The following is a 26,870-nucleotide window of genomic DNA, read 5'->3' on the forward strand; positions in this document are numbered from 1 at the left end:
ACTTAAGCCCCAGGGTCATATGGAGCCCCGAGAAGCCTTAGAAAGGCCCCCAGAGTCATCCTAAACTCATTATAGTAAACTGTAGTATGACAGAAGAAAATGATTAAATGCCACACATGAGAGTAATTCTACTAACTGTTTAATTATAATGAAATATAAATGAAATCAAATTACATTACTCTACAGTTTTTGTCCTAGTCCCTCCAGTGTTTTTGAAGTGTGGCTACTTTAAGCACACTACTTAAAGACCAAGTATGCCTCTTAGCACAGAAAAAGTTGCATATCCCACTGCTTTAGGACATTCATGTATACTAAAAATGTTATTGTATCATGGGTTCAGTTAGTTGTTTTGTGAGTTAAAACTTCTGATAGCCATGATGCACGTCCTCTATATTGTCCTTCTTGCAATTTACTTTGATCAGAAAAAATATGTATTCCAGTATAACTTTTTGGAGTTTAATAGATAGAGGCAGCCATTGCCTTTTTTTAGTCCTGCTCTTTTATTTTACGCAGGAAACCTCTTTCTGAAATTTGCATGTTGATGAGTCAACCACAGATCTGTTTACCCAGCATAATCATCCTTCAGTTGGGGAAAAGAGGGTGAAGGCTCTGAGAAGATCAAGTGTAAGCTTTCTTATGCCAGCTTTAGAAGCCATATTGCTCACCAGGTCTCTAGATATTGACCAGCCTTTTGATAGTGTCCCATTCTTCTTCCCAGATGCTCAGGGAAATCTGCATGGAGATAGTCCATTTTATACCTCTGTGAGAAGTTAGGGCCTGCTATGGCATGCTCCAGATGTTTTGAGCTGCAGTTCCCAGAATTCCCAGCTGGCACGGAAAACACATCATAAGGGCATTGAGATGAAGAAAGATGAGTTGAGAGATAGCAATTCGCTTTCAGCTATCCAAATTTTTTTTCCTGTGCTCCTCAAGACCTCAAGCAAAAGTAGTGTGAGTTACAGAATTGACTTAGAAAATCTAAGAAAATACATTTATTTGTTTGATGTATTTAAATGTGTTTATACATTCTAAAAGTGTCTCATAGCAAGTTACCTAATAATAAAATCCAGGCATTTCCTGTTCTCAGGCTTCCAATCTAAGAAGACATGCTACAGATGGAAAAGGAGACAGAAAGGAAAAATAAAATAACTTCCCATTTTTAATGTATCTTCATTCTTGTTATTGCTCAGCTGTGATTGAAATGGGCTACACAGGGAAGCTCCGCTATCACCAGTGCCCCAGGACCCAACAGTCTGCAGCAAGCAGAGATAATTTTTTCTCACAAGACAATGGGTCCCAATGAGAGTAAGAAGCCTGCTCAGAGATCCCAGTATCTCGTTATCTTCTATCTTATTTCCTTATGCTAGAATGTGAAAAGGGAATCTGAAAAATGGCTTTGTCTGAATTGGGAACGAGATAATTACACTGGTCCAAATTTTTATGAACATCAAGAAAGGGCCTTCATCCAACTAACATTTCACTTGATGTTTTTTCATCTCACTGAACTGATTCATGTGGATCATTTTAGATTTACTATCTTAATTAAATCTTTCCCCATAGTAACCTGCTGTATTATATTTAGAAGCCTGATTTTTCCTTTTTTCTGAAGTCCAAGGTGAGGTGGATTGGCAACAAGGAAAGGGCATTCTTGCTGTGGTGTTGCCACTTGCCACTCTACAAGCGTCACCTGACAAATGATGCCAGCTGACAATGTTTTTACTTGCAAGAGTTTTTAATCCTTGTTTTGAGTGTTTATATGCCATTTTGTTTAATTTTGCTGCAATGGTTCTTAGGGTAGCCCTGTTGATATTCTCAGCAATGTTTATTATTTTACTGTTTTTAAAGTCTAAGAACATGTTTACTGTTTTTAAGACCCATTGTGAACCACCCAGCAGATGGTTAGGTGGAAGGCAGTATAAAATGATTTAAATAAATTAATAGACCATTTCCTCCTGCTGTTTCTCAGTTAACTTTTACACTTCCTTTTTTTATAAACAGAAATAAAATGGCACTGAAACTGTATTAGCTGGGGCATGGAAGTTTGTTTGCATCCTGTACTGACAGCCTTCCATGAGGATCTGAAAATGCCTTTTGGCTTTTTAACAGCAGCAGATACCTTCACCTGGTATTGTTTATGCCTGTAATGATAACTGCTCTAGAGACTTGGATCTGTCTCTCTACGTAGGTTAATGATACTCTTTGTGAGGTATATACCATGCTCACTGGTGGGATATGACCATGATAATTGCTTGAATGCCTAAAATTTTCTCCTCCTGTATTTGATACGGCAGGAGGAGGAGGAGAGCTTACAGGCAGTCCAGTCTGTGATAGGTTTAGATATTGTTATGTGGTAACTGCGTAACACTGCATGGTGGCTCGTTACACATAGCTAATTTATGATCCCCCCTCTTTTTTCTTTCTTAAATAGCAAGGTATGTGGGTATAAATCATCTGAGCTAAATCTGCTAAAGCGAATAACAAAACTGAAGAAGTTGGTGTTACTTTATAGCAGTCTTTTTTTTTCCCAACTGAATGTCTCGGGTAATACAAAATGTTTAAAATCTGGGAGGTAATTTGTCTCCAGTCACTCAATTTCTGTTTGCTAGATTATTCTGTAAAAGAACAGTTGAATGTTTCCTAGGACTAATGTGTTTGCTGCACGTACTTCAGGGTTACTCAGAATTTCATGCCACATATCTACGATGAGGTCCAGTGCACCCCCGTCCCCATTAGCATCCCAGAAACATGTCTGTGTAGAAATACATGCACATGTTAGAGACAGTGGTGACTGATCAACATACAAGTTCAGTGCATTGGATTTGAAACTGGGCACTGAGAAACAAGATGGAACGTTGTTGCCGTGTGATACCCCATACTGACACTTAATCTTTAATGGCAGATACAAAACAGTGCCTCTCTAAAAAACAGTTTGGTGAGAGGAGTGAGCATACTCAGAATCTTCTAGGAGGGAAGATGCAGCATAACATTTTCTTGCAAGTCCACCTTGTACTTCATGCATATGTTAACAGAAAACATTGGTGTAATGCTGCAACATGCATAGCAAATATACTTGTAGCACGAAGAACGATGCTGTTCCCAATTGCTTTCTCTTAAATGTCTGAAAATAATTACATGGGGTGATCAGTAGGACACTTCAATATTTAGATATTGCACTATGGATTATTCATCTGATTTTGAAAAATTAAGCTTTTTCAGCACTGCAGTTAAAAGGTTAATGCATCTGCTGACAGGCCTATGAGGATTTTTTTTCCTTAGTGAAGAACACACTTAAAAGTATGTAGTGACATTTATTTAATAAAGAGGGGAGCTTTTGAGAAGAACAGTGATAAAATATGCTTACTGGTGAAGAAGAAAGGAAAAGGTTGGAAAAATAAAGTGTATTTGAGAATGCTTTTGTGCACACTTTACTAAATAAAAGTTGTATCAAAGACTGTCACAAATTAATCTTGTACCTTTAAAGAATATGTATGTGTGCATATATAAAAAAATCTGACCGCATAAATATTTGAGTGATGAAGTGGATTGTGATCCAAGAAAGCTTTTGTGAACATATATTAGTCTTTAAGAACAACATGACCTTTGTCAAATAACATGGATACCCCTATAGGATCTGTCACAAATTACCCATTAAAGGTTTTTGCCTCCTAGAATATGCTGGCACACACTATAATCCATGTTTTCATTGTTGAGAGAAATGAACCAATCTAGTCCAAATAACCTGCAAAGTGAGTTGAGACATTACGAGAAGAGGAGGCAGGGCAGGGGGACCCTAGGCCTTCAGGGAAAACAATGCCCTTCTAGTGGAGCAGATACCTGATGGCACTGTGGGGTTTGGGGCGGGGGGTGTTGCTGCAGTCATTAAGACTTAGTTCATCTCCATCACTTAGTCTGATAATAGAAAATAGAATATTAGCACAGTACCTTTTGAACCAAGAAATAAAGGTGTTGAGTGTGTTGCTACTTGCGCTTGTTTTCCCCAAATAGGATAATTTAACAGCCTGCTATTTTTCAGATAAAAAGGTGTCACTGCTGCATGAAGGCTGTCGTTGAGAACAGGGTTGGCTTAAAGGGAGGAATTGCTCACTGAGGAGCTGAAGGAAGTGAAGCAGAAGGGATACCTTTTACTGAAGCAAAATCAGGTCAAGATAAAGCACTAGAGCAAGGGGGGAAAGCAGATATTTAACACAAGTAGAGTTAGCTAAGGAGGATTCCATCCCCCTCTTTCCAGATTTTTGATGGTTTCTCCACTTCCAGATGCCTTGTATGCACCTCCCTTTGACTTCTCCATGTGGTCTTTCAAAACCAGGAAGGTGATGGCATCCTAAAAACATGGGAGCAAAATCCTGTGATACGTAGTCCTGAGAATTAAGGTTTTCCCCTTGTAATTTGCTGTGTCTGCGGAGTTTGGCGGGACACGTTTCTGGGGCTGTGCGGCATTGTTCTCGCTTCCTCCCTCTGTGTTTACATTTCTGTGTTAAACGGGAGCTAATAAAATAGAACTAGTCTGACCTTAAGTAGCACAGCTCTCGCGTGGAGTCTTTATTCGGCCAGGACGGTTTGGCCCAGCTTAGCCAAGATCAGTAAGCCTGCACGTCTCTGTCTCTCCGTTCCCGCCCCTTCTAGCAGTAGCCGCCCTCGTAACTGCTGCAGGAGGAAGTGCTCTTGGTGGTTTTAAAAAGGGCTGTCATGATTTGTAGCATGGGGAGGAGGCAGCCGGATAAACAGAGACCTCTCTTTCCAAACTAGGACTGAAGCTCCACACGCTGGCAGCCCGTCCTCCTCCACTGGCCCACGTTCTTCACCTGCAGGATTTCCCCCTTCGGCTTCGGATCAGGTCACAAAGGCTCTGCCGGTCCTTCCTTCTGCCTCCTTCCCTGCTTAGAGTTATTTGCTAGGTTTGCCAGTCAAGGGCGGGGAAGTAAATAGCCTCATTTCCTTCCCTGAACTGAGAGCCAGGAAGACGTTATCCTTGGGGGTAAACAGTGCCGGCTTACGAAGTTCAGGAAAGGGAATGTTAATACTGGACAGTGGTACTGTGCTTGCAACCATTGGTTAGAGGTGATTGCTGCTTGTTGCGTTTGGGAGGGAAAGAGTATTCTGGGTCTTCTATGCCTGGCCCTCTGAAAAGACTGTCCAGTGCTGATGAAGTGTGAATGATGAAGATGAAGTGATGCGACCAGTGTCATCGTCGTCGTTGTTGTGTTTAGCAAACCTGTTAAGCATGTCATAATGTTCTAAGATGTAGGGAGACTGAAGCCAATAGCAGTTTATTGTGCTTGCATTTCAAGTTATATACATGTGGTAAGGGGTCTGTATGCATCTGTGTCCACATTGGGAGACTTGAGTTATCATCAGCCAGGTAACTTTGGCTTTTTAAAATGCCTGCTGTGTTTTCAGCATGCTTCACCAAACCAAAAAATTACTTGCGAGATAAATTCTAGTATGCCTGCTAACAGATGGGACTCAGCAGCTTCAGCTAGGCATGCATCCTCATTAGGCTTTAAATCTTTGAATAATATCGGTGAGGAAGAGAATGCTTCAATGTCCTATTTGCCTCAGCATCAGTTTTTCAGGATATAGTCTTAGATTTTGTCACCCATATCAGCAAAACTTGTTTGTGTCTTTTTCTTTATTTCTATCGTTAGCTTAATTTGCTTACCTAGGATTGCAGCAAGGCTGGCAGTTCTTTCCTGCACGCTCTCCAGATTCTGTGATGGGAAATCTAAGAAAGAAGCCCTCAAAAACATATTTTCCCCTGTCGTATTAAATTCGACACACCAGTTGTAAAATCTTTCTGGCAGAGAATGTCTAAATATTTCTGTGTGATGAGCTGTATATTCCTAAAGCAGAAACCAGCAGCACAGAAATACATTTAATATTTAGATTTCAGGTTAAATTCTTTGTGCCCCTGCTTGATATTGTTGCTAGGGTTTCTAGACAGCTTGCCTCTTCTTTTTAACCTGAATGTCTTCAATTTTTCAAGTTCCACTTTAGGTATCTGAAAAATGTTTTAGTCAACCCAAAGTTACACTAAGGAGTGCTATGCTTTGTGCTAAAAACTGGATACTTTCTACCAGTAATAAGAGGATATAAGTTAGCTCAGAATTGTCTGGAACAGCTGATACACATGTTTAAATCATAGCTTATGGCAAGCTACATGTCCCGCCGTTAACTACCCTTTGTGTCATGAAGTTTTCTCCATGCCATGGATCAAGCAGTTTTTTTCCATGACCCAGCAAACCCAAAATTACAGTGATTTACGTGATGACTGCAGCTCACCACATGGGTGTGGCACATCAGCATGTAAAATCACTTAAATGGCCTCTGTAACCATAATCGTGGGCCCAGCCCCTGGAAGAATACCTGTATTTGGGCTGTATTTTGTCCAGTCAAAACCAGTCACCTTTTAAATTTATAGTTGCTTAAATAAGAAAATGAAGATTTCCCATGATAGACCAACACTTGATTCAGCCTGAGTATCTGACAGTTTTTATCCTCAATTGATAGGTGGACACCTGAACCAGACAACTTACTCAAGCTCCAAAATAATCAGTGACAAAATTTCATAAGTAAGGCAAGGTTTCATTATTAGGCCACCTACATATATAAATATGAATGTGTGAAATTATGTTTATGTAATTTTAAGTAATCCAGTTAAAATAAACTTCCTCTCAAACTGGAAAATATAGAACATACAGCATTTTTGTAACAACTCTTTAAGGAAAAAAATACTTTATGCATCAGATGGAAGACTATCCTTTATATACTGCCTTAATATTAACAAGATGACCGGGGTTCATGGACTATTATGCTGGCCACATTTTCAGAGACTTTTCAAATGTCGTCAAGATGGGGGCAATACAGATCTCTTGGGGAATGCTGTTTTAGAGGGCAGACACTGAAAAGAGAAGGCACAGAGATACTTATAATAGCTACAGATGAAAAACGGGGTACCAGATCTGGGTTGCAAAAACCCAGATGACTACTTAATGGCAGCAAAGAGTGTTGCCATCTAGTCATTGTATGGATTTTTGCAGCTCAGATCTGGTAGCTGTAGGCAAGATAATGTTAGCGCTGATAGAAAAGTTGATAGAGAAGTTTGATGCTGTGTCTCAGAGGTTAGTATGAAGTGACTTTCCTGCTCTTGGTAAGCAAAAGTTTGTAATGATGCAAGGCAGAGGTTGTTTCTATCCATCCTATCTGGTCCGGTAGGAGGGGCACATTCCAAGTATCATCAGCTAAGGAATGTCAGCTGGTGGAGCCCAGAAGGAGAGCATTTTCTGTTACGGCACCCGCCTTCTGGAGCATCATCCCTCTGGAGATCAGATCAGCCCCAACTTTTCATGGGCTTTGAAGACCCGGTTCTGTGACTAAGCCCGGGGCCTTGGTGTGTAACAGAGCCCATCTCCTGGTTGTGTTAATGGCTGTCTTTATGGATATAATCCTTGTTCATAGGAATTCTCTTTTATTATTGCTATATAAGTTCCATGCTGCTACTGAAAACAGGCTAAAGCACCATGTCAGAGATCTGTGGTTTTAATTATGTATCTTCCAAAGATACACTATGCAACATAGTTTAATTGATCAGTTCTTACGGTACTGTGTGCTTATTTGGTGGGGGGGGGCAGTATAAATAGCATTGTTTAAAACATGTCACTGGATGCATTTTAAAACATGTTTTGCCTACTGTAAATAGTTACCAATGAAATACTTGCACGTGCATGAATGTGAAGAATGTTTCTCTTCCAGATGCTATGTATCTAAGTTAAGACTTTATGCTAGTCTAATATAATATTCATGGTATATCGGTAAGGAATGAAATTGCAGAACTGGCAGTTATTCCATACTTTCTGTTTTGACAGTTGAATTCAGTCATCAGAGAGTCCCACAACGGCAGAACAAAAGTGTATCAATATTCCTGTGGTTGTAGATCAGCATCAGTAAAGTACTTAGACTGAAGAGATCTATGATTACTGAGCAGGAAGAAAAAAATTATATTAAGAACTGTTTGCAAGACTTTGAGAGAGGATTATTTTATGGCTTCAGCATTCAGAGCACACAGAGGTTGTACGTGAAAATGCAAAAAGCTCAGAACTTGCATTGCATAGGGAGGGTGGTTTTTTTTCCATTTGTGGATGTGTCCACCAGCTGTCAAGCTACGTGTGGCTTTGTAGCTAGAGCAGTAAAGCTGTCAACAAACTATGCCTTCCTTCTATGAGCACTCAATACATACTTTACCAAGAATTGCATTGAAGAAGTTCTTGCAGAAGGTACTCTTGAACTACTGACTGGTCAGCAGAGCTACTGCATATAACAGGAACAAGAAAATAAGTCAATTCATGATGACTCAAAGAAATAGTGTGCCTAACCATACAAAATATACTGTGTGTGTGTGTGTGTGTGTGTGTGTAGTGGGGAGGGGGCTTCAAGTCAGTGTTTACTCCTGATGACTTTCTGAACTAGTCCCTGCAGTTTTCTTGGCAGAAGTGGTTTGCCTTTGCATTCTTCCTAGGACTGAGAGAGTGTGCCCAAGCTAGGACTCAAACTCATGGTCTCCCAGTTTTTAGCCTGGTGCCTTACTTATTTTATTTTTAAAATTTTTAATTACAAAAAGAGGAGAAGGAAAAAGAATACATAAAAAGTGCTGTAACAAAAAAGTGAAAGAAATACAACAAAGAAAAAAAAATGTTAATATGTCATTATAATAGTAAACAATTACAATTCTTTATATACTTACCTAATGCAAATATTATTCACGTACATATATATTTCTGACAGATTTATATGACTATCATTTTTTTTAACCACCTGTATTTTGTATAAATGAGTCCCATATTTCATTATACGTGTCCATACGAAGTCTACATCTATAGCCCGGTGCCTTGACCACTACACCAAAATGGCTCTCATACAAATATCAAGCAAGTGTGTATGCATAGACCAGTGTTTCTCAATTTTGGCAACTTTAAGTTGTATGAACCAACTCCCAGAATTCCCTAGCCAGCATGCTGGGTGGGAAATTCTGGGAATTGAGGTCCACACATCTTAAAGTTGCTAAGGTTGAGAAACACTGGCGTAGACATAAGTGCATATACATACAGACATAAAATCGGGTTTGTTCTAAACTGTGAGAATAACAAACTAAAATGCTATCCTTTTATTGTGTTGGCTGGTTTCTTTTTGATACCTTAAGTAACATGACCAGATTTGGTCTGCAAAACTCCAGATAACCACTAGATGGCAGCAAAAGTTACAGGAAACCAACCATTTTCAAACCTCTTCAGGCCACGGAATATGTTGTTAAAAGAATTTCAGAACTCCTGATCAAGAGGCAAAGTCCTAGTGATAGAAAATTGCCTGTGTCGAGATGAAGATGATGTTATTCTTTGTCTCTCACAGAAAGTTATTGTGGAACTCATGGAATACATTTTGAAAACCTGCAGGGAAGTCTTAACTTTTTGCAGCTGTCTATTGCTTGTCTGGACTTTTACAGACTGGATCTGATAATGTTTCCTTAAGATGTACTTCTGCAGTCCTGTTTTTCAAGATTTTCTGTTATTTCTGTCAACTTGTTATGGTACAACAACCTGTACCAGGCTCTACCACTGCCACCCCATGATATAGTCCACGACTTGCCTAGCTACTTGTACTAGCCTCACCTTTGCTAGTTTCAGCACTGATTGAATGGAAGTCTGTATTAACATAGACCTGGAAGAGTGCCATTGGTTGCCTCTTGAGACGGCATCTAGTAAAGGTAAAGGTTTCCCTTGACGTTAAGTCCAGTCGAGTCCGACTCTAGGGGGCGGTGCTCATCTCCGTTTCTAAGCCTTGGAGCCGGCATTGTCCGTAAGGACCCGTCCGTGGTCATGTGGCCGGCATGACTGCACGGAACGCCGTTACCTTCCCGCCGAAGCAGTACCAATTAATCTACTCACATTTGCATGTTTTCGAACTGCTAGGTGAGCAGGAGCTGGGACGAGCAACGGGAGCTCACCCTGCCGCGCGGATTCGAACCGCCGACCTTTCGATCGGCAAGTTCAGCAGCTCAGCGGTTTAACCCGCAGCGCCACCGCGTCTAGACGGCATCTAGTCAGTCATTATTCTCTTTCCCCATTGCAGAGATTGGGAACTAGACAGCTTCTTCTGTGTCAAAGGATACCAAGTCATCTTCCGAATATCTGCTTCACAGATGATAGGATTCTTTTCACTGCTGTCAGTAAGCCTATTTTTCACCCCATCCACTCAGATACTTAGGTTACAGTGCCATCTTAGTTTTACTGGCTCTTTTGAACTCTGGTTAGGGAGAGTGTAAAAGTGTTATCTTTGGAGTTCTTGGTGCTCTCTGAGCTTGGTTTTTTGCTTGCAGACATTTCATCACAGGTAACATCATCATTGCTAGTGAGTCTGGGGTTTGCTGCCTGTTTATACGCAGTAGCTTGCCCTTCCAGTGTTGGTGGGGGTGTGGTTTTCTCCTTGATACTTCCTTGATTAGGGTATTGTTTTCTTCTTGATTGTTTCTCTGGTGTTAATTCCTTGAGTGGTCAGGCACATTTTGATAAAGTTGCCCGGGTATCCATTTTGTTAAAAGATGTTGTGCAGGCGGTCTGTTTCCTTTTTCTGGTGTTCTGGGTTGCTGCAGTACATTTGTACTCATCTGAATTTACAGGTACCACTCAACCCACTACAGCACAAGCAACAGAAGCTATGAAAAGGATAACACTACCGTACATCAAAAACTTCTCAGAAACAACCAACAGACTGTTACGACCACATGGTATTACTGTAGCACACAAACCAACTAAAGCCCTCCAAAACAACTTAAGTAAACCAAAAGACCCAGTAGTTCAAGAAGAAAAAACAGGAGTCATCTACAACATACAGTGTAAGGACTATAACAGCCAGTATGTAGGCCAGACAGGCAGAAGACCAGCAGAGCGCATCCACAAACACAAACTAGCAGTCAGAAGACATGATGAAAACTCCTTAATTTTGCAACACATGGACAGACTCAACCATAGTTTTAACTGGGAAACTGAGAGCATCTTAGACCTTAAATTCAAAAGTGCTAGGGAATTCCTGGAAGTTTGGCATTCAGACAAATCAGCCATCAATAGACACACAAAGATAAATCACATTTACACACCATTCAAAAGAGACAATGAAAAAAAAACTAAGAAGGAAACAAAAAGACCAGAACACATCCTCTCCAGCAGCCAACACCCAGATAAGCAGGGATTAACACCAGGCAAGCAATCAAGCAGAAAACAGTACCCTAATCAAGGAACTACCTAGATGGATGATGAAATCCCTGCAAGCAAACAACCATGCTCAGCACCAAGAATTCCACGGTTCAACCCTGAGCTACAGATATTCTCTTCTATTGGAGTGATATCTTTGATTTGCCTTCCAGCTTTTATTCAGACTAACTGGCAAACAATATACCAGTTTGGGAAATCACATCTGTTTCATGGGTTCTATCTTTTATTCATTTTTGTTAATGCCACGGAATTTTATAGCTTTCACTTCTGTAACTTAACTATTATTCTTTCATTGTCACACTCATGTGATCCAAGGCTGAAGTGCCTCCCCAGAAAGGAGTAATAGAGCCATTTCCTTGGTGCACTCTTGAGAATTCCACTTCTGGTATTTCTTGGTGAAGAAGGATGAAAATATGAGAGTGATTTTGGAATTCCAGGATCTGAACTTGTTTATCTGTACCAGAAAGTTTTCCATGATTTCTTTGGAAAACACCCTCCCTTTCCTTCTCTCAGGGAATTGGTTTTTCTGTAAGCTTTCAGCATGTGTACTTTCATATGTCCACTAGACTGTTAACATAGGAAATAATTCTGGTCTATATTCTACAAGCTGTACTCCAGTTTAGAACACTTCCTTTTGGTTTTCCTCTGCCAGAGTTCACCTGGCTGATACTGGGACTGGAAGTAATGCATGTAGTAGTTGAAGAGCACAGATCTCTGGTTAGTAAGTTTATTGCAAGAACTTAGGAAAGCGGTTAAAAAGACTTCCAGTGACCACTAAATATAAAACGTAAGTCATATTTCTAGTGAAATCAAGGCTCAATTCTTGTACCATTTTCTTCTGCCTGCACAATGCAACATGCTGGAGATATCCTGCTTTTGAGTGGGAAGAACTGTTACTGCCTATCCCTTGTTATGAATTAGTGTGATTTCATGCTATTTGCTTCTGGCCTGCGTAGAATTAGCACTCACATCCACTATGCTGACAGTTTTTATGAAGTGTTTGAGATCGTACATGAGGATCATCGTTGCCCACTTCTGCTTCCAAGTTTAAGATTGGGGTTATCTCTGTCTTATCAGAGACAGTTGTCTGTTGGTACTCATTCTCATTCCATGCTCCAGGATCACATCCATGGTTTACTTAGATTGAGTTCATGCAACTGGTTTTAAGATTTATGATAGTCACTAATTCTAGATTCTGATTGCAAGGTGATTTTTCCAGGACCTTTCTGATATACCAGCCTCAAAACTTACATTCACACACACTCTTCTGAATTACTAAATAAGCTGGTAAACCTAAGAAAATGTTTTCTTTTCTTACCGAACCTTCCTTTGGTATTGATTACTGTCAGTGCTTCTAATATGGGATAAGATGCACTCTCCAGCTCCCTAATCAGTGGTCTCTCCCCAGACATCAGTCAGTTATTTGGAACTCATGGACATATTCAAGGCATTAGAGGTCTTCTATTTCATCCTTTGGAACTAGGTTGCCTCAGAAAGTGTTACAATTATCTTTTACATCAGCAAGCAATGGAATATTCAGACCCAGAGTTTCATGCTCATTACCCCTTGAGTTTGGGAGCACTGCATTCTTCAGTAATTATCATGGAGATTCACCTGGCAGGGGCAGGTAACAGTGTCACTAACTACCTCAGTAGAGCCTTGGTGGTAACTTACTAATGGGAGCTATACCATACAGTAGTGGGGGCTCAGTTCTACCAAGGGAAATTACCATCAGTTGATTAGTTTACATGGGTAGCAAACATGCAGTGCAGATATAATTTCATCAGAGCAGGCTGTAGCCAAGGCACACAACTCAACCCTCCATCTTCTTAATAGTTATCTGGCTTCAGGTAGCCTGGTTTTTCCCCCCCTCCCCAGAGGTGCTGCCTTGGGAAACTTAGGGAATAGGTGGGAACAATTCCCAGGAGTATTTGTGCTGAGGAGCATGCTTTTCATCAAAAAGCTGTCCATGCCTCTAAAAAATTCCAACATTGAATGACTTTTCACAAGTGCATCATCCATATATGTAAATGCACAGATGATCACTTGAAGAACCACATTTACATGTAAGCTATATTGTTGCCCTTTTTTGTGGGCACACCACCAAACAAAGCAATTGAGAGTAGCTGGTCATTCTTTTTATGTTCTAAGAAAGTTTATGGAGCCCATTTAGGTTGCAGGAACATTCTTGGGAATAAAGATTATGCTGAAGCCAGTGCTTTGTTTGGTAAAATTCCAGCTTCTCATCTTTTTTTAATTAAAATAATTATTTTTTTTAATATAAAAAGTCAAGTGGAGCAGACAGCCAGAGATGTGTTTACAGGCACTGTTTGGGATCTGATCCATAGACTATGGTATTATTTTTTTGGTTGTCTCATAATTGCTTTGCTGGGATCAGTTTTTCTTAGTTGAAAGGTAGAAATATATCATCCAAGAAGCATGTATATAAATAATTAACTGTGAATTATAAAAATGATTTTGTAGTGTATTTACGAACAATAATAATATTAATTTAATTTATATGCTGCCCTACTCCCAGCAACTCTTGGGAGTTTCTTGGGTAGTAAATCTGAATGTGAACAGATACACCTGACCTTCTCACTGGCTTTCATGTTTGTACATTTTATGTTCAGCAATACTTAAAAAAGCTTTGGCTGCTACTGCATAGCTTGCTTCTCTCTTCCCACAAGGCTGTTATATGCATGTTGTTTGACCACACATTCAAACTGTGGAGGCTTTGGGGTTAGCAAGTTGAGAGTTGCAAATCTGAATGTCTGCTCCTCATGGTTCAGGACTCTTTAAGTTGCCTCATACATGGCTTCATATTCTCATGCTAGGTCTCATGTGGTTTGTGACTCATAGACCAAGGAGTAGGTAAAGTAGGTGACAAATTATGTCAAGAGTTAGGGATATTCCCTGTCAGAAGTGTATATCCTTCTTCCCAAGCCACCATGTCTCACAGTGATACAGGATTTCCTATACATGATCACATAAACAACCTATCTAATCTGTTGTGCTGCACCTGATGAAGCATAGGGCCTTGCAGTCCTAGCAAGGGAACCCTCTAGTTTTCTTAGTGCTTTTGACTAAGCATTGTTAAATATAGTATACTTTAGTGGCTGAGTAGGATCAAAAGCTGCAATAAACATTAGAGATCAGCCCAGTTAGAATGAAAAGAGGGTATTTATGGAGAGGCAGGGAGATGAGGCAGCTGCATCTATGAGAAAATACATCTTGAGATGTCAGAAGGGTATGGGAGTGAGTAGATTTCTGTGAAAACATGAGCTGAAGAAAAATTTCTGGCATGTGAACTGTGCAAAACTTGGAGTGAAATCCCTGGATATACTTCCCAAGCCTCTGTGTTGGCCTTTTAAGCATTCTGATGGCAGTGATAGTGAAGGAAGCCTCTAACGTCCTTGTGTCAACAGTAGCAATTATTAATAATCCTGTACTTTTAGCAATTTCCTGATGCTGGGGATATAATAGCTGATATTATAGAGTAAAATAACCAACTAGCAGACTTCAGGCTCCTCCCTTTCTCTACTGTGCTGTGAAGCACATTTCAGAGAAATAAATAGGCAAAAGTGAGAAATGGTCTCTCCTGTAGCCTCTCTTAATCTTAGTAAAGGTAAAGGTTTCCCTTGACATTAAGTCCAGTCGTGTCCGACTCTAGGGGGCGGTGCTCATCTCCGTTTCAAAGCTGAAGAGCCGGCGTTTGTCCATAGACAGTTCTGTGGTCATGTGGCCGGCATGACTACACGGAACGCCGTTACCTGCCCGCTGAAGCGGTACCTATTATTCTACTCACATTTGCATGTTTTCGAACTGCTAGGTTGGCAGGAGCTGGGACTAGCAACGGGAGCTCACCCCGTCACGTGGATTCGAACCGCCGACCTTCCGATCGGCAAGCTCAGCAGCTCAGCGGTTTAACCCGCAGCGCCACCGCGTCTCTTAATCTAGGCTGACAATAATCTAGTTACACTTAGTAGAAGCTTGTGCCTTACTGTAAGATTAAACAATAAAGAGAAGGTACTATTTACAATATTCTCCATGATTCTCCCTGGCACCAAAGTAGGCATCTCTGGCTGCAGCCTTTGCAAAAATTGAATGGATGACTTATACACAGTTCCAACTACTTTGGGGTTACTAGGCCTGGTGTATTCACAGGAAAGTATTGGATAGGTCAGAGTCTTAGCTATAATTCTGTTGGATGTAGGATATTATTGTTTGCAGGTCTTTATATGCCTCAGAACGATAGTGAACTTTTTCAATTGGGATAAGCCTTATTCAGCCTTCCAAGAAATAAGGCACAGATGCTGGAATCTGAAGAAGTCAGTTGTTGCAGAAACATTTCCTGTTAGAGCCCTAAAAGGAAGGAACTATTTTTTGTGAACTGGGCAGTTTTGGGACCTTATGTCCAGAAAACATGTCCAACTAATAAAGCTTATCACCACCCTGATTAGCAGGTCAAAGATCCAGGCTGTGTATCAAAGACATTTTGGTTTCAAATGCAACTGGAAAACAGAAACAGGAGCCTTTAGAGGTATCTGTGGCTTGGAAGCATTTTTTATATGTGATTCATTCAGATATTCCAGACTGAATGAGATAAGTGTTCTTATTTCTGCTGAAAAACTTGTCTTGTGGATTAGCTACATTATCAGTAAATGTGAGAGGCTATTTTTAGTGAGATGAAACTACAGCTGCCACATAATGGCTTCTTTTCATCTAAACTAATATTCATGATAACTGCAGTTTCAAATACACAAAGTTTATCATTCTATCACAGTAATTCTGTATATAGACCCATCCATGTGGCAAACATAAGAACTCTTTTTCATATGGAAAGTTTGTTTGTTTGTTTGTTTGTTTGTTTGTTTGTTTATCTATCTATCTATCTATCTATCTATCTATCTAATTTATCCCCGCCCATCTCCTCCCGTCGGAGGACTCATTACAAATAAGTTTTGTTTTTGTTCTTGCTTTTTGCCAACCAGATGAAGCAAAATTTGGTAAGAATTCTAACTCTTGTTTGTGGGAAGCTGACATGAAAGCCATGCTTGTGTTTTTAAGGCATTCACTCAATAATTGCACACCCATGCTGAAAACCTTTCTCTTGTTTATTCATCATGTAAATAAGGCTAGAGATATGAATAGAGAATTTGTATGCATTATGAGTATTCCAGAGTAAAGATAGAATGGTTTTATCTTCAAACTACTGTCTGGATAGCCATGTTTGGTTAGCATTCCAACTTTGCCCCCTGTTGTCTGCATAAAAAGTTAGCTATCCAGATCTTAGCTTTCATTTTTTTCCTTAAAAGTAGTCTTTACATTTACTCTGAGTTATAAGGAAAATGGATATACAGTTTGTAAATGAGAAGCTCATACATAAACATTACATAATGCATAAACATATGCCTCCCACTGTTCTTGCAATGAGGAATGTTGCTATTAAGACTGGCAGGCAAATTAAATAAGGTCCTTCAAGTCATGCTCATTTCTGCTGACCTCATGGTCGCCTTCATGTAGTTTTTTCAACTTTTCTATGACCTGTAGTCCTATTATTCCTTGGTGGTCTCCTCCCCTCCAGGTATTAACCAGGCCCCATTTTGCATGACATCTAAACCCAAGTAGGTTTGGTAGGTTTAAGGGCACTGCAAATATCTAGTATATATTTATGTTTACAGTTGCATAGGCACTCCTGGTCAAATTGTATATTTCAGGGGTCCTTAAGTGAAAAGAAGCTGACATAACCTCTGAATCGTACAAAATTAAGCAAGACATCCTCCTATAAATTTGACTGAAAGTTTGCCAATTCAAACTAAGAAAACAGCAAATATAGCAGGTACAGAAATTTGGATACCCTTCCAGTTGATTCAATACTAATTTTTAAATTATATTGTTAATAAGACCTCAAAAAATGATTGACTTGTTAGGCCCACAATTAGCCAGAAGACAATTCCATAGGTGACCAAATACTCTAATCTTTCTAACCTCTTCTGATTTCCCACTTTGTGATTGTTGTTTTGTCTCCTCTCAACAACTAAGGGTTCCCTAAACAGCTCTCTAAGCATTTGGGGAAAAAAAGATGATTCACCGTTACAAAGCAGAGGAAGTCCATTAAAAAAATCTTTTAACAACTTCCAGTGATGAGAAACATTGTTAGGGAATTGATGAAACTGTTGAAGTCAAGACAAAAAAAAATTCTGTAGAACTGCCTGAAAACAGTTCACTGCAAACAACATGCTGAAAAGTTTAGCTGATGTTGCAGTAGTGGTTCACAGATCCACCATTCAGTGTTGCTTATGCAGCAGTGATTTACATGGAAGAGTTACCAAAAGGAAATGTTTTCTCCAGCCTGTTCATAAAAGTCATTGCCTAAAGTATGCACGAGAGAACCTTGGTAAGCCTGAAATGTTTTGGAACAAAGTGACTTGGATGATTGAAAGAAAAATTGAGCTGTTTGGCTACAACCACACAAGATACATTTAGGGGGGAAAATGAAGCATTTGAAGAAAAGAATACCTTGCCAACCATTAAGCACAGGGATGGCTCTATTACGCTTTGGGGTTGTGTGGCAGCTAATGGCATTAAGGCTATTTTGTAGGTGGAAGGAAAATGGATTCAACTAAATATCAACAAGTCCAAGAAGCTACTGTCTCATAGTCAGTGAAGAATTTGAATCTGGAAAGAGGTGGATATTTCAGCAAGACAACAGTTTAAAACATACCTCAAAATCAACCATGATGTACTTAAAGAGAAGAAAGATAAAAGTTTTGGAATAACTTTCACAGTCCCCAGACGTGAATAAATCTCAAACATGCTGTGAATGCGGATACCTACTCTAAGAATGTTTCTGCGCCAGAAGAATTCTGCAAGGAAGATTGGGGGGAAAATTCCAAGAGGAAAACTAGAAAGACTCTTAGCAGGCTACAGGAGACATTTGGAAGTTACTTCTGCCAAGATGGGGTTGCAAAGCAGTGACAGAAAGGCTGTCCAAACTTTTGCACCTCCCATATTCACTGTTTCACAGTGCAAAGGAAACAAGAATTTTGTATCCTCCCCTCCCTTTTTTCACCCAAAATCTAGGAAGGAAGATTTAATAAATACTCATTAAAATGGCATTAAAAACAATCCTTCCAAAGTGTGTTTTGAGATATTTGCTATCTCAACGTGCTGATTCTCTTTTCATTGTTCTTGCTATGCACTTTAAAATTCTTTGTCCCCTGCCCCATATCCAAGATTTCTCTTTCTCCAGCACTGTGAGGGTTCAGTTTTGACCCCCATCACCACCACAAACATCTTGTTTGAGTACCCAGGAGCTGACAGAGAAACATGGTGGTGGGGGAAGCGTGTTGGAGGTAGCTCATAGTAATGGGGGGAGGGAGTACAAAACATTCATTCTTTGAATTTTGTTAAGTTCCCTTAGGAACCAAGGTAAATGTCATTTGGGCAGTGGTCATTATCCTATAACTTTATAGCTACTCAAGTAATTTTTATCTGGTGACTGTCTGCCTCTTGGCTTACAAAAATTCTGACGTTAAGGTATTTCTTTGAACCAATACAAAGTTCCACCTAGTCTTCTCCAGGGAAAAGCCTTTTAAAAAATAAGGGCAAAGTGTCTTTGAAGAGGCACAGAAGACATATATCTTCTATAAGACACTGCTTTTTGGAGACTTTTGTTTATGCCATAAAATTAGGATAAGATTATTCCCCCCCCCCCCCCGCTTTTTTTTTTTTAATATCTTGTCTGGTTTCGTGCCTTGTGCTACACCATGCTTTGTTCAGCTGTGGTTTATTGAATAAAGAACAAATAATTGGGTTCATACAACACATTAATCCAAAAAATGTATGTTATTATACTGCAGTAGTTGGGATAATACAACACAAGCCAAAGACAAACAAATTACATTGTGTTTTAGTATAGTGCCAGAACCTGAGTTCTTTGTGCTAAACCATAATATGGTTTATTTAGTTTTGCATTAAAACAATGTAGACACCTAGTTCTTGCATTTTAAAGTAATTGTTTATGGGTTACCATAATGTGTGAACCAGCTATATTGGTTTATTTAAAAATTGTTGAGACAAACCACAGCTCAGTATGTGTGGGAGTTCAGTATGAGCATATAATAAGCTGAAATAAAATGATGCCAAACATCTGCTTCTCAAAGGTTAGAACTTCAAATATCATCAAATATCTACACTATTGTGTGCAGATATTTACATTCCCAACATACAAACCTCAGGATCAAATGTATCCATGAGTGTCATGTGGTGTAGTAGTGCGTATGTTTGCATTAAGGCAGCACACCTGTGTGTACTAACGGCAAGAATAGTTCAGCTGTTTTTATGTGTGTTGTTTTGGTCTTGTGCCCAACCATATATTCCATAGTCTTATGTTAGGCTGATTTGCTCTTTAAAACTACAGACGAAAATGGCTGATTTTTCTCTGGCATAGCGTGTTATTTGTTTTCTTCTGCAGAATATTGTATGTGTGAAAGAAAGGGATGGAGGGAGGCTTCATTCCCTATGGCATGGATTTCACTTTCTGTATTGATATGAATTAAGATGTGAAATTTGGTGGTAAAACTTCACAGTTTTAACAGTTCTTAAGTTTACTGATGATTTGTAAAATATATACCAAACACTCCTGACCATGAGTGGCAATGTGGTATCTAAGGTACTAAGTTGTCTGCAGCACCCCCAAATATTTCCATGAAACCACAAAATGTTTTATAAAATTTCAATAGGATGATACCTGATATCTTCTAAAAGAATGCCAAAATCTTGTCAGATCTCAGGAGTGAGATTGCTGAAATCATTTCTGGACATTTTAAACCAACCCCAACTCATGCTTTATGCTCAGAAGTCTATTTATTTATTTGTTTTTATGTATTCCAGGTATCAACTTTGTTTAAGGTAAATAGTAGAATTTTGCCCATTAAAATTGTTTGTTTTTAAACTGAGTTTTGATCATCAGTTTTTTACAGTTTCAAGAACATCAGCTCTGTTGGTCAGTTGCTCAAAATCAACAAGGAAATTTCTACTACCAATTTTACATTTTTAATGCTAGTTTTAATCACCAGTTTTGATGAGAAAAACAGCTGTGTTGCCATAAAACCAATCAATAATCTTGTATTTTCTTAAAGACTGAGAAAAGCCACTATTATGGCTTCAACTTTTGTTGATTACAGTCTGTTTTCAAGCAGGATAAATTGTATTCTAGCACATTATTCCATAATACATGTACTAGTCATTAAGAAATTGCAAGCATAGGGAAATATAAGGGACCTTTTATACATTAGGAGTCTGTTTTTGTACACAGTTATCAGTTAGAACTTAGATGGAAGCAAGTCCTCCCAAATTCAGTGGTTCTAAATTTCCAAATACCAGGTTTAGTGATCACAGTTGGGACCGGCAACTTGGTCACTAAGCAAAGTGGTCTCTAAGTGAAACTGACTGTGCTTATGATCTTACTTCAGTTTTCCTTTGCTTTACAGACCTGCAAAGGTCAAAAAATGCAAGGACTGGTTGCAAAGTTACTTTTTCATCACCATTGTTAACTGCAAACGGTCACTAAACAAAGCAGTTGCTAGACAAGGACTACCTGTAAAAATACTCAGCTAGATTTGCACCAGAGAACAGCAGAAATAGGAATTGTGCTGCCAGCTAAAATAGCAGCAGGTGGAAGAGCACTTTCTTTATACTGTAACTACTGTACAAATAACAAAGGATAACAAATGATCATTCTTTTTTCCATGAGTAAATGGTCAGATAAGATCTTTCCACAGCTTTTCCCCCAAATTATATGGGAGCTGTCAGTTGCAGTTCTGAGAAAGTACTCCATATTTTCAGTTCAGTCTGTGTAACTAACAGTTATAAAGCACATAAAAGGGGGTTATGTCATGAGCACTGATGGTGAGCAGGAGGGGGCCCCTATCCAGGGGGGAAAACGCATGTGTAGTAGTGAGCAGTCATTCAGAGAGACACAGAACAGACCTGCCTTGACTTCTGGGGTTTATCTGTATGGGTTTTCTCACGCTTCTTCAGTTTGTTAGGATTTTCTGTCTAATGTAGCAGTAATAAAACACTAGAGACTTCTTCCTTGTCTCAGTGTGGTTCCTGACTGTTAGGACAGGTTAGCTGCTTTTTATAGTTAACAAAGTAATTGCTTTCTCCATATTAGCATTCCTCTGAAAATAAAAGCTTATGCACATGGAGGATTCTCCAATTGCTACTTGTACTACTTCTCAAAACTCAGAAATGCGTGAAATCTGAATGAACCTTTGATGCACTTACTCATTTTAGCCACAATGTGTTGCTCTAATATATTGTGGAGTTACTATTTATAAACTTGAATATTTCTGAGTGTTTGGAATTCTTGTTATTCCTTTCCTTAATCTCAAGGGAAGTTCGCTGTTGCTTCTCGGATTTATCATGCTATAGCTTTGCCAACTCATTTCTTGTTTGTCACAGATTACTTTAGTTATACCAACTTTATAAAATGAGTTTTAAATTTTATTAAACAGGAAACATTTGGGTTTTCCATCAATAGTTGAAAGGCAGAAACTGATTGAACTGATATATTTCTCTCATTTTCGCCCAAGCAATTAAAAAATAAAAAAGAGAAGAGGGTTAGGGATGTAATCCAAGCACCTTTCCTCCTGACACCACTTTAAGGTTAACTCTGCCTCTTTCATTGTATGTTTATATGCAGGTCAAAGGACTGTATTTTATGTGTATCCGTTTTACTTGTTATATGTAAAGTGGATGAGCAAATTTGTGGTACATGAGAATATCTGTTTAGTATGAGAATTACTGACATCTCGACCTCTGCTTATCTGCTCAGTAAATTCTAAGAACTATGTGTAGATGATCTGAACTTTATTAGCCACAGTTCTCACATTTTCCATATCCAGTAAGCTTCCTTCCTCACAGGTTCTTCAGCAATCAGCTTCTTTCGTCATTAGTGTTTGGGGTGAACTGGATGGTTTAGCATAGTTAAGAGTTTTAGAGCTCCAGGTGGTTGGCTGTGTGACACAGAGCTGCGTATGGCCTTAAAAAGTTGATTAATGCTTGTAACAAAGTGAAGGAGTTGGAGCTGAAGTAATGCTCAAGGTCTGGAAGTGTCCATGATCTGTGCACTTAGACATCCAGGAGTATTCTAGGTAGTTAGATGAGAAGGGGGAACTCCTCATTTAAAACATGTACTTTTTTGTTAACAGCCCCTAATCTCCATGGAAACTTTTTTCAAAAAACACTTCAGGAGGAAGATTGCATCATCAAGGCCCCAACGCACCAGTGTGGTGGCCTTGCCTGCAAGCAGAGCAAGGCGGCGTTCTGTAATAGGCCAGCCCTCTTCCATACTTGTGGAACGCCGGCGCAGATCCAGTGCCCAGCTGCAAGGGATGTCTTGCCTGGGTTCCCCACGCAAGCATAGGTCGTGTTCCCGGAGGCGATCTAGTACCACCCCCCCTCACCTGAGCCCTAGATTTTCAGTCCAGAAGAAGCGTGGGGGCCGGGTGCACACCATAGATACTCATCTCATAGGGCCCTCCTTGCTTCTAGCCAGTCTCATCCAAGTGTACAAGGAAGAAGAAAGGGGACAGTCCCATTGTACTGAAAGCTCCAGCTCAGAGTCTCCTAAAGATGCGGTAGCGGACAGTGACTGGAGTGAGGAGGCACTTTCCTCAGGATCTGAAGGAGCAGAATGTGAAAGGAAGGCACTGCAAACTGAGTGCTCACTATATGCCATTCCCCCAGTCCAACACCCTCCTGATTTAAGACTTCTCCTACGAGACCCTTATTACCTGCGCCGCAGATCCTCCCACCTCCTTCCTGCAGAATTTGTGCACAGCAAAGCAGCCTACGGGCTTCAAGGCCGCTACAGATGCTTCAACCAGCGGCGGTGCTCAGGTGAAACTCCCAAGTCAAGTGCTTTGCTTCAGCCACGCAGGTTGCAAAGGGCTGCCAGGAGGTGGAAGGTGCCTGTCGGAACCAGTTGGCTGCCATTGACCACCCATAAACGCTTGGGAGTGGATCCTGCCCACAGCAGCTGTGGCAGTGACTCCTCTGAAGGCTGCAGTGCCCTTTTGATGTATGTATGGCTTATAGGTGGTTCTAAACTCATTTGGCTGTGGGTGATGAGGATGGCAGGGAGGTGATGAGAAGGGAGGAAAAGGCATGGCAGCAGGAATGCTCATTTGAATTCATTAATTTTGGAAGCTGAGCTCCACCTCCAAATAATTTGAATTGGGTGCATTAAGAAGATCGAGAGACCAGATTGCCCAATCATAACAAAGCAGAATCTGTATCTGCCATTCCTGAGACCAGCATTTTACTAGCTGCCTTGATCCTTGCTTTAAATTGTATTTTCTATTTTCGTAAGCAGTTTCAGGTGTTGTAGGACTGCAATTCCCAGAGCTGCATGGGTATTGACTGCTGGCTGGGAGTTACAGTCTGGACATCTGGAAACTACAAGGTTAGAAAAAAATCAATCTAGAAATTAAAAGCCACATGCAATCTTAACCATTGTTTTTAGCTTTCAAACTATGCTCACCACTCCTCCCCCCCCCATCAACTTCAAATGTTTGTACTTGAGAAACAACAGGAAACTGGACTCTGGTTCATCTTCTCAGGGATCTTACTAGCCTATGTAATTGCATCTGTTAGGTATTTTTTCCTCTACCCTTTTGAGAAAAATGATGCTCTACCCCGGAGTAATTTTTCTCATGTGGTTGGGCTGATAGAACACACTTACTACTGTATAGTTGGTTAGTGGCAAAGTAAGTGTGTTGTGCAAACCTCATAGCTCAGTCAGCAGTTGGGAAAGAGAGAATTAGCTTTAATCCCCCAAAAAACTCAGTTTGTTTTGGGTTTAACTACCTTCACAGACTTATGCAAATACTGTAACTCAGACAAATGTGGAGTAGTTTTTAAACCCCTTCCTAGTCAGTCATCCAAGAAAAAGGGGCTGAAAAAGCAAGGTTCCCCATTCATGGGTGCTCCTGAATAAGCCTTTCTATACTGGTTGGGTGCAGCACCCAATGAAGCCAATAGCTGCCTACCTGGCCAGTGAGAATGGGGCTAGTAAAGCCATGCTGCTACTCTACTGACACCAGAGTGCATGAAATGTGGGCATTTATTAGAGGAAGTGGGTGGGGGCTCAAAAGCCAAGCTTCCCCCAAAGCTTGGCTTTTGAACCTGTGTCAAAGTGCTGTGACTGGATTAAACAGGTTGGATGAACATGACCATGGAGCACTTCTTCTTCTTTTTAAAAAAGGTTGCCTTTATTTAGCATCAGGGGTTTTAAACATAACACATGTTGTCTATTTTGTGTGAACAAAATGCCCTTACAAAATGCCACTCTTCTTCTTGTCTTTCAGAAAAGCCATTGCCAAGTCGGGTCTCCAGCACATGGTAGCCCAGCCAACCCCCACATTTGCCTTAAGAAGTGACTCAGAGAGGGAGATTCGTAACTCTGTCGACTGGAGTGTAAGTTCCAGTTCCAGTCTTGGGGGAAAGAACAGAAGAACAGATGGTTTCTCCACCATTGGCTTAGCTGCAAGTATCATGCACAGTGCAAGTTCACACATAGTTGGCCTTCAGGAGTAGAGGCAGGGAGTATATTTGACCACAGTATGCTTCACAATCAAGTTGCTTGAGATCAAGGATAACATAGAGAAGTGGAAGCATGCAATATACTGGTATCCTATCATGTGGTTCATGTGTGTTCCCATTTCTCTGTAGCTATAATATGTCACCAGAAGGATGCATCTCTGGTATGGCTGAGATAATGTGCCTCTTCCCAGTTCATTATGAGGCTGAACTTAAGAGATAAGTCCATGAACTGGAATAGATGATGATGGAAAACTGGTCAGATTCTAAACTAAGTGTAATTTTGCATGGATCAAAATTGCCCCTGTCTTTCAGGAGACTGCAGTTTATGGAGAGCACATCTGGTTTGAAACCAATGTCTCTGGGGACTTCTGCTACGTGGGGGAACAAAACTGTGTGTCAAAAATGCTGGTAAGTTGTGTAAGAAACTGCCATTGCCTGGCACTTGTGAGACTGTATCACCATCTAGTGGAGAAATCAGATACACAAAAATTATTAAAACGGCATAGAAATTGGTTTGGTGAGTTGAGGCTGATACATGAAAAAAGGAAATACGCCCATTTTACTGGATTGATTTAAGCTTTATATGTTGTCCACCTCTCTTACGGCTTTGAGAGGCTTACAGCGATTCAATAAAACGTTATTTTAAACTGCTATTAAAAGATCGATTGAATAAAAATTCCAAAATTATAACAATAATCTTAAACAGTCTGAATTAATACATAAGTTTTAAGCTGCCTTCTAAGTGCTAGCAAAGAGGGGCCTCCTGCAGCCCCAGTGGCACTTTGTTCTACAGTGTGAGCCCCACCCTGAAAAAAGCTAAATTCCTTACTAATGTCAAATGCTCCTGTGGCAGGACTTCCCAAAGATGTCCTATTAATGAGTGGAAAGTGCACAGAGGACTGTACAGAAGTATGTGCTTCTGTGGGTAGCTTGGATTTAAATCATATAAGGTAAGACACACCTGGTCTATCAGTGGAAGTTAATAGAATACCATCATCACCAACTGATGATATGCAGCCATCCAGGGCCAATGCTGGAACTAAGAGGACTCTCATTTTGCAAGCCTGCTTCTTAAGGAGGAGTGCATCGTCCTGAATCTTGAAGTAAATCCATGAAATGAGCTATCTGTTCTGAACTTTGCTTCAGTTTATTCTCCCAGTCTTTATAGTAGGTAGGAAAGGAGACATAAAACTGAGAATTGTCAGCTTATTGGTGGCATCTTGCTCCAAACCTGGGAATGATCCTTCCAGTGGCTTTAGTATTAATACTCATTTATTTTATAAAGCCCCATACAACACAGTTTTGGTAAAATCAGTTTTAATTTCATTTTCTATATGAGGAATGGGGTTGTGAATTTATATTATGCTGAACAATCTTATTTGCACAGGAAGTTTCACAGTCTTTACTGCAAAACTCTCAAGAGAAGATGAGTTCTACCTCAGTGTGAAATGGGCATGGAGAGAACTTCACCAAAATCTAGGAGCACCTCTGCAAAACTGTTAATTGTCTAACTATGGATCCATGGGGCATGTGGCCCTGTCCCCAAAGTAGCACCCTCCCCCTCCAAATTGGCAGCCAAATTATATTTTTAGCAACCTTTTTTCCTTTATTTTAACAAGATAAATCCCAAGACAAGAATATCTTATAGGCCTAGTGAATGTAAAAACTGGCACATGCAAGCCAGGGTAAGATCCCAGGCCGCTGAGTTACAAATGCATTACTGGCCTTTTTTACCATATCATCAGGGAGATGGAACATGAGTGTGCTTGCTAGGACCCAGAGGGTGGTGAATTATGAATGCAGTGCCAAAGGAAAGGAGACAACTCAGAATCCAGAATAGAATCTAACCAGGTTAATGAATTTATTTCAAGTCTATCCCCAGCTCTCCTTCACGTGTACCAGAAATCTCAGATCTGCCTTGTCTAATGACAAGCAGCCCTTGAAAATTGAGGGTTGTGGAGTTCGGCAGCTATA

At 40.1% G+C, this 26,870-nt stretch overlaps 1 protein-coding gene across 7 annotated transcripts in view; it reads left to right on the forward strand.

The window, feature by feature from the left end:
• The window catches only part of DGKZ (diacylglycerol kinase zeta), a 130,200-nt gene that overhangs the window by 51,287 nt on the left and 52,043 nt on the right, over window positions 1–26,870 (forward strand). For 2 of the 7 annotated variants that reach the window (XM_063289673.1, XM_063289671.1), the window contains exons 2-3: window positions 24,662–24,770; window positions 25,209–25,304. In XM_063289673.1, coding sequence (XP_063145743.1) covers window positions 24,662–24,770; window positions 25,209–25,304 — 205 coding nt within the window. Of the gene's footprint in view, window positions 1–4,739; window positions 4,856–11,370; window positions 13,346–22,348; window positions 23,374–24,661; window positions 24,771–25,208; window positions 25,305–26,870 lie in introns of those variants that run through there. The other 5 variants (XM_063289670.1, XM_063289674.1, XM_063289672.1 and 2 more) reach the window with 5 other exon arrangements.

This window comes from Candoia aspera, chromosome 1 (assembly GCF_035149785.1).
Source record: "Candoia aspera isolate rCanAsp1 chromosome 1, rCanAsp1.hap2, whole genome shotgun sequence".
In the NCBI taxonomy this organism is placed as follows: domain Eukaryota; kingdom Metazoa; phylum Chordata; class Lepidosauria; order Squamata; family Boidae; genus Candoia; species Candoia aspera.